Below are 16,377 nucleotides of genomic sequence, written 5' to 3' on the forward strand. Positions count from 1 at the left end.
GGAAGCAGAAAATGTGGGAATAACTTAGCATACAGGGTTTTAACTAAGAAATAAAGAAATAGATCCAGTAAAGGAATATAAAAAATGTGGAAGCAGAAAGTCATGGAATAACTGAGCGTACAGGCTTTCAGCTAAGAAATAAACAAATAGATACAGTAAAGGAATATAAAAAAATGTGGAAGCATCAAGTATGGGAATAACTTAGCATACAGGCTTTCAACTAAGAAATAAACAAATAGATCCAGTAAAGGAATATAAAAAAAATGTGCAAGCAGAAAGTAAGGGAATAACTTAGCATACAGGCTTTCAACTAAGAAATAAACAAATAGATCAAGTAAAGGAATATAAAAAAAATGTGGAAGCAGAAAGTATGGGAGTGACTTAGTATACAGGCTTTCAACTAAGAAATAAAAAATAGATCTAGTAAAGGAATATAAAAAATGTGGAAGCAGAAAGTATGGGAATAACGTAGCATACAGGCGTTTAACTAAAAAATAAACAAATAGATCAAGTAAAGGAATATAAAAAAATGTGGAAGCAGAAAGTATGGGAATAATTTAGCATACAGGCTTTTAACTAAGAAATAAACAAATTGATCCAGTAAAGGAATTTAAAAAAATGTGGAAGTAGAAAGAATGGGAATAACCTAGTATACATCTTTCAACTTAGAAATAAACAAATAGATCTAGTAAAGGAATATAAAAAAATGTTGAAGTAGAAAGTAAGGGAATAACTTAGCATACAGGTTTCAACTAAAAAAGAAACAAATAGATCCAGTAAAGGAATATAAAAAATGTGGAAGCAGAAAGTTTGGGAATAACTTAGCTTACAGACTTTCAACTAGGAAATAAAGACACAGATCCAGTAAAGGAATATAAAAAAATGTGGAAGCAGAATGTATGGGAATAACGTAGCATACAGGCTTTCAACTAAGAAATAAACAAATAGATCCAGTAAAGGAATATAAAAAAAATTTGGAATAAGAAATTATGGGAATAACTTAGCATACAGGCTTTCAAGTAAGAAATAAACAGATTCAGTAAAGGAATATAAAAAATGTGGAAGCAGAAAGTAAGCGAATAACTTAGCATATAGGATTTCAACTAAGAAATAAAAAAATAATTCCACTAAAGTAATATAAAAAAATGTGGAAGCAGAAAGTAAGGGAATAACTTATCATACAGACTTTCAACTAAGAAATAAAAAATAGATCCAGTAAAGGAATATAAAAAATGTGGAAGCAGAAAGTAAGGGAATAACTTAGCATACAGGCTTTCATCTAAGAAATAAACAAATAGATCCAGTAAAGGAATATAAAAAAATGCGGAAGCAGAAAGGATGTGAATAACTTAGCATACAGGCTTTCAACTAACAAATATACAAATAGATCCAGTAAAGGTATATAAAAAATGTGGAAGCAGAAAGTAATGGAATAACTTAGCATACAGGCTTTCAACTAAAAAATAAACAAATAGATCCAGTAAAGGAATATTAAAAAAATGGAAGAAAAAGGTATGAGAATAAATTAGCATACAGGCTTTTAACTAAGAAATAAGCAAATAGATCCAGTAAAGGAAAATATAAAAACGTGGAAGCAGAAAATATGGAAATAACTTAGCATACAGGCTTTCAACTAAGAAATAAAAAAATAGATCCAGTAAAGGAATATAAAAAAATGTGGAAGCAGAAAGTAAGGGAATAACTTAGCATAGAGGCTTTCAACTAAGAAATAAACAAATAGATCCAGTAAAGGAATATAAAAAATGTGGAAGCAGAAAGTAAGGGAATAACTTAGCATATAGGCTTTCAACTAAGAAATAAAAAAATAGATCCAGTAAAGGAATATAAAAAAATGTGGAAGCAGAAAGTAAGGGAATAACTTAGCATAGAGGCTTTCAACTAAGAAATAAACAAATAGATCCAGTAAAGGAATATAAAAAAATGTGGAAGCAGAAAGTATGGGAATAACTTTGCATACAGACTTTCAATTAAGAAATAAACAGATCCAGTAAAGGAATATAAAAAAATGTGGAAGCAGACAGTATGGGAATAACTTAGCATACAGGCTTTCAACTAAGAAATAAACAAATAGATCCAGTAATGGAATATAAAAAAGTGGAAGCAGAAAGTAAGGGAATAACTTAGTATACAGGCTTTCAACTAAGAAATAAACAAATAGATCCAGTAAAGGAATATAAAAAAAATGTGGAAGCAGAAAGTAAGGGAAGAACGTAGCATACAGGCTTTCTACTAAGAAATAAACAAATAGATCCAGTAAAGGAATATAAAAAAATGTGGAAGCAGAAAGGATGGGAATAACTTAGCATACAGACTTTCAACTAACAAATATACAAATAGATCCAGTAAAGAAATATAAAAAATGTGGAAGCAGAAAGTAATGGAATAACTTAGCATACAGGGTTTTAACTAAGAAATAAAGAAATAGATCTAGTAAAGGAATATAAAAAAATGGAAGAAAAAGGTATGAGAATAACTTAGCATACAGGCTTTTAACTAAGAAATAAGCAAATAGATCCAGTAAAGGAAAATATAAAAACGTGGAAGCAGAAAATATGGAAATAACTTAGCATACAGGCTTTCAACTAAGAAATAAAGAAATAGATTCAGTAAAGGAATATAAAAATGTGGAAGCAGAAAGTATGGGAATAACTGAGCATACAGGCTTTCAGCTTAGAAATAAACAAACAGATCCAGTAAAGGAATATAAAAACAGGTGGAAGCAGAAAGAAATGGAAAAACTTAGTATACAGGCTTTCAACTAAGAAATAAACACATAAATCCAGTAAAGGAATATAAAAAAATGTGGATGCATCAACTATGGGAATAACTTCGCATACATGCTTTCAACTAAGAAATAAACAAATAGATCCAGTAAAGGAATATAAAAAAATGTGGAAGCAGAAAGTATGGGCATAACTTAGCATACATGCTTTCTACTAAGAAAAAAACACATAGATCCAGTAATGGAATATAAGAAAATGTGGAAGCAGAAAGTATGGGAATAACTGAGCTTACAGGCTTTCAACTAAGAAATAAACAGATCCAGTAAAGGAATATAACAAATGTGGAAGCAGAATGTAATGGAATAACTTAGCATACAGGCTTTCAACTAAGAAATAAACACATAGATCCAGTAAAGGAATGTAAAAAAATATGGAACTAGAAAGTATGACAATAACTTAGAATACAGGCTTTCAACTAAGACATAAACAAATAGATCGAGTAAAGGAATATAAAAATTTGGAAGCAGAAAGTAGGGGAACAACTTAGCATACAGGCTTTCAACTAAGAAATAAACAAATACATCCAGTAAAAGAATATAAAAAAATGTGGAAGCAGAAAGTATGGGAATAACTTAGCATACAGACTGCCAACTAAGAAATAAACTAATAGATCCAGTAAAGGAATATAAAAAAATGTGGAAGCACAAAGTATGGGAATAACTTAGCATACAGGCTTTCAACTAAGAAATAAACAAATAGATCAAGTAAAGGAATATAAAAAAGGTGGAAGCAGAAAGTATGGGAATAACCTAGCATACAGGCTTTTAACCAAGAAATAAACAAATTGATCCAGTAAAGGAATATAAAAAAAGGTGGAAGCAGAAAGTATGGGAATAACTTAGCATACAGGCTTTGAACTAAGAAGTAAACAAATACATCCAGTAAAGGAATACAAAAAAATGTGGAATCAGAAAGGATGGGAATAACTTAGCATACAGACATTCAACTAAGAAATAAACAAATAGTTCCTGTAAAGGAATATAAAAAAAGGTGGAAGCAGAAAGTATGGGAATAACTTAGCATACAGGCTTTCAACTAAGAAATATACAAATCCAGGAAAGGAATATAAAGAATGTGGAAGCAGAAAGAATAAGAATAACTGAGCATAAAGGTTTTCAAATAAGAAATAAACAAATAGATCCAGTAAAGTAATATAAAAAAGTGGAAGCAGAAAGTATGGGAATAACTTAGTATACAGACTTTCAACTAAGAAATAAACACATAGATCCAGTAAAGGAATACAAAAAAAATGTGGAAGCAGAAAGTATGGGATGAACTTGGCATACAGGCTTTCAACTAAGAAACAAAAAATAGATCCAGTAAAGGAATATAAAAAGTGTGGAAGCAGAAAGTATGGGAATAACGTAGCATACAGGCGTTTAACTAAAAAATAAACAAATAGATCAAGTAAAGGAATATAAAAAAATGTGGAAGCAGAAAGTATGGGAATAATTTAGCATACAGGCTTTTAACTAAGAAATAAACAAATTGATCCAGTAAAGAGATTTAAAAAAATGTGGAAGTAGAAAGAATGGGAATACCATAGTATACAGGCTTTCAACTTAGAAATAAACAAATAAATCCAGTAAAGGAATATAAAAAAATGTTGAAGTAGAAAGTAAGGGAATAACTTAGCATACAAGTTTCAACTAAAAAATAAACAAATAGATCCAGTAAAGGAATATAAAAAATGTGGAAGCTGAAAGTTTGGGAATAACTTTGCTTCCAGACTTTCAACTAGGAAATAAAGACACAGATCCAGTAAAGGAATATAAAAAAATGTGGAAGCAGAATGTATGGGAATAACGTAGCATACAGGCTTTCAACTAAGAAATAAACAAATAGATCCAGTAAAGGAATATAAAAAAAATTGGAATAAGAAATTATGGGAATAACTTAGCATACAGGCTTTCAAGTAAGAAATAAACAGATTCAGTAAAGGAATATAAAAAATGTGGAAGCAGAAAGTAAGGGAATAACTTAGCATACAGACTTTCAACTAAGAAAAAAAAATAGATCCAGTAAAGGAATATAAAAAAATGTGGAAACAGAAAGTAAGGGAATAACTTAGCATACAGGTTTTCATCTAAGAAATAAACAAATAGATCCAATAAAGGAATATAAAAAAAATGCGGAAGCAGAAAGGATGTGAATAACTTAGCATACAGGCTTTCAACTAACAAATATACAAATAGATCCAGTAAAGAAATATAAAAAATGTGGAAGCAGAAAGTAATGGAATAACTTAGAATACAGGCTTTCAACTAAAAAATAAACAAATACATCCTGTAAAAGAATATAAAAAAAAATGGAAGAAAAAGGTATGAGAATAAATTAGCATACAGGCTTTTAACTAAGAAATAAGCAAATAGATCCAGTAAAGGAAAATATAAAAACGTGGAAGCAGAAAATATGGAAATAACTTAGCATACAGGGTTTTAACTAAGAAATAAAGAAATAGAGCCAGTAAAGGAATATAAAAAAGGTGGAAGCAGAAAGAAATGGAAAAAACTTAGCATACCGGCTTTCAAGTAAGAAATAAACATATCCAGTAAAGGAATATAAAAAATGTGGAAGCAGAAAGTAAGGGAATAACTTAGCATAGAGGCTTTCAACTAAGAAATAAACAAATAGATCCAGTAAAGGAATATAAAAAAATGTGGAAGCAGAAAGTAAGGGAATAACTTAGCATACAGGCTTTCAACTAAGAAAAAAACAAATAGATCCAGTAATGGAATATAAAAAAGTGGAAGCAGAAAGTAAGGGAATAACTTAGTATACAGGCTTTCAGCTAAGAAATAAACAGATCCAGTAAAGGAATATAAAAAAAATGTGGAAGCAAAAAGTAAGGGAATAACGTAGCATACAGGCTTTCTACTAAGAAATAAACAAATAGATCCAGTAAAGAAATATAAAAAATGTGGAAGCAGAAATTAATGGAATAACTTAGCATACAGGGTTTTAACTAAGAAATAAAGAAATAGATCTAGTAAAGGAATATAAAAAAATGGAAGAAAAAGGTATGAGAATAACTTAGCATACAGGCTTTTAAGTAAGAAATAAGCAAATAGATCCAGTAAAGGAAAATATAAAAACATGGAAGCAGAAAATATGGGAATAACTTAGCATACAGGGTTTTAACTAAGAAATAAAGAAATAGATCCAGTAAAGAAATATAAAAATGTGGAAGCAGAAAGTCATGGAATAACTGAGCATACAGGCTTTTAGCTAAGAAATAAACAAATAGATCCAGTAAAGGAATATAAAAAAAATGTGGAAGCAGAAAGTAACGGAATAACTTAGCATATAGGCTTTCAACTAAGAAATAAAAAAATAGATCCACTAAAGTAATATAAAAAAATGCGGAAGCAGAAAGTAATGGAGCAACTTAGCATACAGGCTTTCAACTAAGAAATAAACAAATAGATCCAGTAAAGGAATATAAAAAAATAGAAGAAAAATGTATGAGAATTACTTAGCATACAGGTGTTCAAGTAAGAAATAAGCAAATAGATCCAGTAAAGGAAAATATAAAAACATGGAAAATGTGGGAATAACTTAGCATAGAGGCTTTCAACTAAGAAATAAAAAAATAGATCCACTAAAGTAATATAAAAAAATGCGGAAGCAGAAAGTAATGGAATAACTTAGCATACAGGCTTTCAGCTAAGAAATAAACAAATAGATCCAGTAAAGGAATATAAAAAAAGGTGGAAGCAGAAAGAAATGGAAAAACTTAGCATACAGGCTTTCAACTAAGAAATAAACACATAAATTCAGTAAAGGAATATAAAAAATGTGGAAGCATCAAGTATAGGAATAACTTAGCATACAGGCTTTCAACTAAGAAATAAACAAATAGATCCAGTAAAGGAATATAAAAAAAATGCGGAAGCAGAAAGGATGTGAATAACTTAGCATAGAGGCTTTCAACTAAGAAATAAACAAATAGATCAAGTAAAGGAATATAAAAAAATGTGGAAGCAGAAAGTATGGGAATGACTTAGTATACAGGCTTTCAACTAAGAAATAAAAAATAGATCCAGTAAAGGAATATAAAAAAATGTGGACGCAGAAAGTATGGGAATAATGTAGCATACAGGCGTTTAACTAAAAAATAAACAAATAGATCAAGTAAAGGAATATAAAAAAATATGGAAGCAGAAAGTATGGGAATAATTTAGCATACAGGCTTTTAACTAAGAAATAAACAAATTGATCCAGTAAAGGAATTAAAAAAAATGTGGAAGCAGAATGAATGGGAATAACTTAGTATACAGGCTTTCAACTAAGAAATAAAAAATAGATCCAGTAAAGGAATATAAAAAAATGTGGACGCAGAAAGTATGGGAATAATGTAGCATACAGGCGTTTAACTAAAAAATAAACAAATAGATCAAGTGAAGGAATATAAAAAAATGTGGAAGCAGAAAGTATGGGAATAATTTAGCATACAGGCTTTTAACTAAGAAATAAACAAATTGATCCAGTAAAGGAATATAAAAAAATGTGGAAGCATCAAGTATAGGAATAACTTAGCATACAGGCTTTCAACTAAGAAATAAACAAATAGATCCAGTAAAGGAATATAAAAAATGTGGAAGCAGGAAGTTTGGGAATAACTTAGCTTACAGACTTTCAACTAGGAAATAAAGACACAGATCCAGTAAAGGAATATAAAAAAATGTGGAAGCAGAATGTATGGGAATAATGTAGCATACAGGCTTTCAACTAAGAAATAAACAAATAGATCCAATAAAGGAATATAAAAAAATGTGGAATAAGAAATTATGGGAATACCTTAGCATACAGGCTTTCAAGTAAGAAATAAACAGATCCAGTAAAGGAATATAAAAAATGTGGAAGCAGAAAGTAAGGGAATAACTTAGCACACAGGCTTTCAACTAAGAAATAAACAAATAGATCCAGTAAAGAATATAAAAAAGTGAAATCAGAAAGTATGGGAATAACTGAGCATACAGGCTTTCAGCTTAGAAATAAACAAATAGATCCAGTAAAGGAATATAAAAACAGGTAGAAGCAGAAAGAAATGGAAACACTTAGCATACAGGCTTTCAACTAAGAAATAAACACATAAATACAGTAAAGGAATATAAAAAAATGTGGAAGCATCAAGTATAGGAATAACTTAGCATACAGGCTTTCAACTAAGAAATAAACAAATAGATCCAGTAAAGGAATATAAAAAATGTGCAAGCAGAAAGTATGGGCATAACTTAGCATACATGCTTTCAACTAAGAAAAAAACACATAGATCCAGTAATGGAATATAAAAAAACTTGGAAGCAGAAAGTATGGGAATAACTGAGCTTACAGGCTTTCAACTAAGAAATAAATAGATCCAGTAAAGGAATATAACAAATGTGGAAGCAGAATGTAATGGAATAACTTAGCATACAGGCTTTCAACTAAGAAATAAACACATAGATCCAGTAAAGGAATGTAAAAAAACATGGAACTAGAAAGTATGACAATAACTTAGAATACAGGCTTTCAACTAAGAAATAAACAAATAGATCGAGTAAAGGAATATAAAAATGTGGAAGCAGAAAGTAGGCGAACAACTTAGCATACAGGCTTTTAACTAAGAAATAAACAAATACATCGAGTAAAAGAATATAAAAAAATGTGGAAGCAGAAAGCATGGGAATAATTTAGCATACAGACTGCCAACTAAGAAATAAACAAATAGATCCAGTAAAGGAATATAAAAAAATGTGGAAGCAGAAAGTATGGGAATAACTTAGCATACAGGCTTTCAACTAAGAAATAAACAGATTGATCTAGTAAGGCATTATAAAAAATATGGAAGCTGAAAGTATGAGAATAACTTAGCATACAGACTTTCTACTAAGAAATAAACAAATAGATCCAGTAAAGGAATATAAAAAGATGTGGAAGTAGAAAGTATGGGAATAACTTAGCATACAGACTTTCAACTATGAAATAAACAACTAGATCCAGTAAAGGAATATAAAATATGTGGAAGCAGAAATTATGGGAATAACTTAGCATACAGGATTTCAACTAAGAAATAAACAGATCCAGTAAAGGAATCTAAAAAATGTGGAAGTAGAAAATAAGGGAATAACTTAGCATACAGGCTTTTAACTAAGAAATAAACAAATAAATCCAGTAAAGGAACATAAAAAAGTGGAAGCAGAAAGTAAAGGAATAATTTAGCATACAGACTTTCAACTAAGAAATAAACAGATCTAGTAAAGGAATATAAAAATGTGGAAGCAGAAAGCATGGGAATAACTTAGCATATAGACTTTTACCTAAGAAATAAACAAATAAATCCAGTAAAGGAATATAAAAAAGTGGAAGCAGAAAGTAAAGGAATAATTTAGCATACAGACTTTCAACTAAGAAATAAACAAAAAGATCCAGTAAAGGAATATAAAAAATGTGGAAGCAGAAAGCATGGGAATAACTTAGCATACAGACTTTCACCTAAGAAATAAACAAATAAATCCAGTAAAGGAATATAACAAAATGTGGAAGCAGAAAGTATGGGAATAACTTTGCATACAGGCTTTCAACTAAGAAATAAACATATAGATCCAGTAAAGGAATATAGAAAATGTGGAAGCAGAAATTATGGAAATAACTGAGTATACAGGCTTTCAACTAAGAAATAAACAAATAGATCCTGTAAAGGAATATAGAAAAGTGTGGAAGCAGAACATATGGGAATAACTTAGCATACAGACTTTCACGGTAGCGTTGCCGCCTCACAGTAAGACATTGTCCTGTTCGATTCTCAGCTACAGCGTCTTCTGTGTGGAGGCATGCATGAATGGGCGTACCTTCGTTGAAGGTTGTGAGTCAGGGCTGGCAACTTGGCATGTAAATATCTACTGCCAATCATTAGCGGACCGGAGTTCCTCTGTGGCGACCCCTAACCGGGAAAAGCCGAAAGACACAACAACAGACTTTCAACTAAGAAATAAACAAATAGATCCAGTAAAGGAATATAAAAAAAAGTGGAAGCAGAAAGTATGGGAATAACTGAGAATACAGGCTTTCAACTAAGAAATAAACAAATAGATCCAGTAAAGGAATATAAAAAAAGTGGAAGCAGAAAGTAAAGCAATAACTGAGCATACAGGCTTTCAACTAAAAATAAAGAAATAGATCCAGTAAAAGAATATAAAAAATGTGAAAGCAGAAAGTATTGGAATAACTGAGCATACAGGCTTTCAGCTAAGAAATTAACAAATAGATCCAGTAAAGGAATATAAAAAAATGTGGAAGCAGAAAGTAATGGAATAACTTAGTATACAGGCTTTCAACTAAGAAATAAAGAAATAGATCCAGTAAAGGAATATAAAAAATTGTGGAAGCAGAAAGTATGTGAATAACTTAGCATACAGTCTTTCAACTAAGAAAATAAACAAACAGATCCAGTAAAGGAATATAAAAAAAATGTGGAAGCAGAAAGTATGGGAATAACTTAGCATACAGGCTTTCAACTAAGAAATAAACTAATAGATCCAGTAAAGGAATATAAAAAATTGTGGAGGCACACACAAACATGCTTGTGCACTAAAATATCAAACACACACAGACGCTCATCCACTTACTCACTCACTCACTCACTCATCCACTCACTGATTCACACACACACACACACACACACACACACACACACACACACGGAAATTCACAAGTGCTACAAGCATATGCACACATGCAAAAATGTTGCCCTAGATGACTTTCCACATACCCACACATTCAGCCTTGTATGCATGTATACACAAATACAAATTTACAGATTGCAAGCATGCATGCATTTCAGATGATACATACAGGTACACACAGAGAAATGTGCACATACACATATACACATATATGCACACAGACACACATGTTTGTAGACTGATATATCGCCATATGTAAAATCAAGGTGATAAGATTCTTATACGGCATACTGTAGCAATGGCAGTTTATAAAAATGCTTCATATTTAGCATTGTATATTAAGTTTGCAATGTCTAAATACAATAAAAGTGCCCTAGAGAGTCCCACATAGGTAAGCATATGGTACAGACCATGAGAAACGCTGCATGCAAGGATGCTGGTTACTGCAGTAAGCTCATGCATATTATTAACCCCCAGTTAGCTAGGGCTAAATTATTCCTGGCTCCACCAAGTCTTTTCTTCAGTTTTTCACTTGAAAGTAGTCTAACTCTCAACCTAAGCACTTGAAAAGCATCCTACAGTGGAGCACTTGCTCAGACCTAATAGCAAGCACTAATATACCCTGACACTTGATTGCCCAGCAGGGCAAGGCTCATTATTCACCCCTCACCAATCAAGCAACTAAGCAGCTCACCCTACTATTCAGGCATGACCAAAGGGCAATTTCAGGTATGCTCTCCAGTCCAGCTGGTGAACCTGCGTATCCTGAGGCAATGTTACAACTGCCTTATGTACACAGACAACCCTCTCCTCCTACCACAAAACATTAACATATGCGAGAGATGCAATTATACAGCCAAACTGGAGGCTCAGCTCTCTCCACCCAAGACTGGAACAGGCAGTCATTAGGAGAAGGTTAACAATTGCACTACACCTCCAGCCTCACATAGACATACTAAACCAGCACCGGCAAAAAATACACATAAATACACAAAATCATCCTCAGGGGCTGTAAATAAAAACCTGCAAAAGCATCAGAGACCTCCAAAGCAGACACCCAAAAAACCTGCACCTCCTGTCACAAACCAGACAACTCATAAAACACAAAATCAGTGTGCCACACAATCACAGCCCTTAAGGCGAAATAACATACCTAACACACTAGTAATAGGTGATTCTATAATCAGGCACACTGACGTCCCACTCACTAGGCTGGACAACCAGAAGGTTACTGTTAGCTGCTTGTCGGGAGCCAGAATCCGCCACATAACACAAGTACTCAGGTCACTCCAGAACAATTACAAATATGACTCTGTCATTGTTCATGTTGGTGTGAATGACCTGAGATGTACCCCCCCTGGACTACATGAAAATAGACATGAAAGAGCTCTCTGATCATGTAGCCCAGGTGGGTATGACCCTGACCCTGAGTAGCATCCTGCCCTCACCAAGAATGATACTGCAGTAAAAAGAAAAAAATGATCAAGTTCAACAATTGGCTAAGCTTCTGGTGTCATTCAAAGGGGATCCAGTGTCTGTCAGCCTGGGACAACATGCTCGACAAGCCTCGTTGCTTCACAAGAGATGGCTTGCACCTGTCACTCCTAGGCTTTTGAATACTGGCCAAGTCTCTTGCCGTCCCCACAGTGTCTTTTTTAGGCAAGGCTCTAAAGTCAAACCCACCTCCGTAAACAGCACAAATAAAAAAATGAGGGTTATGCTACTCAACGCCAGGAGTTTAAATCTCAAAATGCATGTGCTTGAAGCACTCCTCAGTATGGAGAACGTCGACATCTGTGCAGTAACTGAAACCTGGTTCAAGTCTCCACAGAGCACCCCAGCACTACCGGGCTACAACTCATACCACACATTTCGGCCACAGAACATGGACCAAAACACAAAAGGAGGGGGTGTATCCATATTCATCAAGGATACCTACACCTCCAGGTTAGTGGTGCAGCATGATACCTCTGGGATCATCCATGTGCAACTAACATCAGGCAAATCTGCAATGCAAATTGTGGCCTGTTACAGATCACCCTCCATGACCCAGTACCACCACTCCACCTTTCTGGAGACACTGGAAAACATGAAGGTCCTACCAAACACCCTGATATCGGGCAATTTCAATTACCCTACCATTAACTGGGAAAACTACTCAAGTACAAACTCCCAGGTCCAGCGCTTCCTGGAATTTATCAACTCAAATGCCCTGGATCAGCTGGTAAACTCCCCTACCAGAGGTGAAAACATATTGGACCTGGTCATCACCAACATGGGCAACAGATGTTCTGCACCGGAGGTCAACCCGTCACTGGTTAGATCAGACCATAAACTAATCACTCTGGATGTCCACACCACCACCCCCAACCAAGGAAACCACAGTAAAAAAACTTTTCTATAGCAAACTTCACCTTACTTAAGACAGAGGTGGTAAGTTTCACAGCCCCCACGCTAAAGGATAACGCTGCCCAAGATACAGAAACCTTTACAAATGCACTCTATGAGCACATACAAGGATGCATGGATTGTGCCATCCCTAGCAAAACCAAGACTCACTCCCCTAAGAGAAAGAAACCAGTCTGGTGGACCCCTGCCATAAACAGGCTATACAATAGAAGGAGGAAACAAATTCAGAAAAAAAGCAAATCTCAAGAAGGAAAGACATCCTTGATCAGTATCAGTAAGAAACCAAGGTCCCTCATAAAATCATCCAAGGCTAACTTCGAAAGAAAAATAGCCAAGGATTCGAAGGATAACCACAAAACCTTCTTTAGCTATGTCAAGAATCTAAGTGGCAACTCGCAGATATGCTCTGAACTAGTGCAAAATAGCACAAAATATACTGAACCTACTGATATTGCCAACATCCTGCCAGATAGATTCAGTGCAAACTTCACCCCCTCTCACCCCCAAAAGGGCCCACAACAATACCAGAAAAGTGTAGTGTCCCGGAAATCACAGACGTACAGGTGAAAACAGCCCTTTCAAAGGCCAAAAGCACAGTAAAATTGGGGCCAGATGCTTCATATGGCGTCCCAGGCTGCGTCTTGCATGAACTACAAAATGAACTAACCCCCCATCGAAACACACTGTTCAACCTCAGCCTCTCCACAGGCTATGTGCCCATAGAATGGTGCACAGCAATGGTTATTCCGCTCCACAAAGGAGGTGCTACAACTGACCCTGGTAACTATCGCCCCATAAGCCTGACTAGCCTGGTCTGCAAGGCTATGGAGCGCATCATCATGGAACTCATTAACAAAGACACTGGGAACCTCCAAACACTTGACCCGACCCAGTTCAGCTTTTTTAAGGGCAGATCATGCCTACTAAACCTGGTTGACTTCTTCGAGACAGTCACCAAGTCCGTAGATGAGGGGAAGGTGGTTCACAACATAAACCCTTACATCACGAGATGGGTTGCCAACTCTCTTACAGACAGAACACACACAGTAAGAATAGTGGGCTCCAGGTCTGACTCTAAACCAGTCACAAGTGGTGTCCCACAAGGCTCGGTCCTGGGACCCCCTACTGTTTGGTATATACTTCTCAGAAGTACAGGCAAACACAGGAGGACTATGGCTAACCAAGTTTGCTGACTGCAAACTGGGAGCCATAATTGACTCTCCGGCTGACACGGTCATTCTCCAAAAGGGCCTTACTGAGATGGACACCTGGTGTCAAAGTCATGGTCTCAAGCTAAATGCCAAAAAATGCATATTCATCCCATTTGGGAAAAACAAAACACCCATGAATTACCACATAGGTGGCAGCCCCCTTAATACAGAAGCGGTAATAAGAGATCTGGGGACCCAGGTAGATAGTAATCTCTCCTTTGACAATCATATCGCCAAAGTAGTTAGGAAATCCTTCTATGTAGCCCATCTAATTACTAAAGGGTTTGCATCTAGAAATAAAGAGGTTATAGTGCCCCTCTCCTCGTCGCTCATCAGACCCATCATAGAGTACAATGCCCCATTTGGGATGTACCTCACAAGACACTTCCAACAGCTGGAAAGACCACAAAAGTACCTTACCAAGAGGATTACTGGCCTCAAACATATGTCTTATGCAGCCCAACTGGAAAAACTCTGGCTGTACTCAGTGGTATATCGCTTACTTAGAGGTGATCTCTGCCTGACTTACAAAGCCATGTCTGACTCAGAATTGATGGACATGCTCCACCTAAAGAAATCCAAGTCACTGTGAGCCACTCGCTCTAGTGAGCTAAACCTCGCCACAACAATAAATAGAACATGCTGGAGGGATAGATTCCTGTCACAGAGACTCCCCATGCTTTGGAACAAAATTCCTAACTACGTTAGGCAAAGCCCCTCACTAACACTCTTCAAGAAAAACCTTGACGAGTGGATGGGTAACAGAAAATACACCCCCTGGGATCACTTTATTAGCTCTTCTTGACAGAGGCTCAGTTAAATAATCAATGGGGTGGTGAAAGCTGATACACTCTGGCTAGGCTTATAAATGCCCTTGGGAAGATAGCCTAGTACCTACCTATGAACCTATGAATTAAGATAATATAACAGAGCTCTGTGGGGATACTCATATCTCAGGCCTGATGCCAGTGAGGGTCCAGACATGAAGCCGCACATATCTTGTGTTGTAGGTAGCCTCTCACCTTTTCAGACTTCTTGTGTTTTACTGATGGCCCTTCAGTCTCCCTTCATCCAGATACTCCAGGCAGTATCTTCTGATTGTTCAAGATTTCATTTTTTCCATATAATGAAGACAGATGCCACAAATCTTAAATATATAATCCTGTACTTACCCCAGCCTTGATGTAGATGGGAACGAACAGCCAGCCTAAAATTATGACTGCAACCAAAGCCTGCAGGAGAAACAAAATTGAAAATATCAGAAGAGAGGAAAGAAACTTAGGGGAACATATAATATGCAAAAGGAAGTGGGGAGTGTGACCTCCCTGCAGTTATTTATAAATGTTATTATAAATGTATTTGTCACATATTAGAGTTCTCACCCACAACAGCTGCCTGTATAGCTGCAGTCATAGCTGTTATCAGATGACTGAGTTCTACAGAGATGTATTTTAAAGGTACAATACAGGAGGTAGCTTGATAGGATAGTGTCTATTTTTTTTCTATTTTCTACCAATATCTATCTCTGTGGGACCACCTACTTATAAACTAAAGAAATGCAAAGCTGGCACATCTATAACTATTTTTAGGATTAAAATATGAACGGTCAGTACTCCTGGAAACATGAAGGGTTTTCACATTTATTTTGGCTCTACTAATCTTCTAAAGTGACTATTGCTGGGGTAAGGAAAAGCCTGCTGTTGTTATAATAATGTACAAGTAATACCTGCTAAAAAACGAGTCCGCTGATTCAAAGTAGCATATCAAGCTGGCATGGAGCTCAGACTGAGAAAACAGAATGGCTGCCATTATTTTGCACCTACTAAGCAGCACTTTTACTGTTTTAGCGAATGTGAAATACAATAAAAAAGAAAACAAAAAGGTGTGTGTGTGTATATATATATATATATATATATATATATATATATATATGTGTGTGTGTGTGTGTGTGTGTGTATGTGTGTGTGTCTGTGTGTTTATGTCTGTGATTGAGTGCACGTGTGCATGTCAGTGAAAGCGAGAGCAAGTGATCTGTTATTTTACATTCGCTAAGCACCGTTTTTGCTGTTTAGCGAGTGTAAAATAAAATAAATAAATAAATAAATAAAATAATGCATGTGTGAGAGAGTCTATGCATGTATGTGAGAGAGAGAGTGACTGAAAAAAAAAATGTATGTTTATGTTTCTGTCTGCATGTGTGCGTGAATGCGTGCACGAAAGCAGAGAGACTGTGTATGTGTGTGTGTGTGTGTGTGTGTGTGTGTGTGTGTGTGTGTGTGTGTGTAT

General features: G+C 34.9%; 1 protein-coding gene across 1 annotated transcript in view; it reads right to left on the reverse strand.

The window, feature by feature from the left end:
- The window catches only part of SLC5A1 (solute carrier family 5 member 1), a 555,407-nt gene that overhangs the window by 230,235 nt on the left and 308,795 nt on the right, over window positions 1-16,377 (reverse strand). The window contains exon 4 of the mRNA XM_044068862.1: window positions 15,264-15,323. Within this exon, the coding sequence (XP_043924797.1) occupies window positions 15,264-15,323 (60 nt within the window). The remainder of the gene's footprint in view (window positions 1-15,263; window positions 15,324-16,377) is intronic.

This window comes from Protopterus annectens, chromosome 4.part0 (genome assembly GCF_019279795.1).
Source record: "Protopterus annectens isolate FY-2018-M chromosome 4.part0, PAN1.0, whole genome shotgun sequence".
NCBI lineage: Eukaryota > Metazoa > Chordata > Ceratodontiformes > Protopteridae > Protopterus > Protopterus annectens.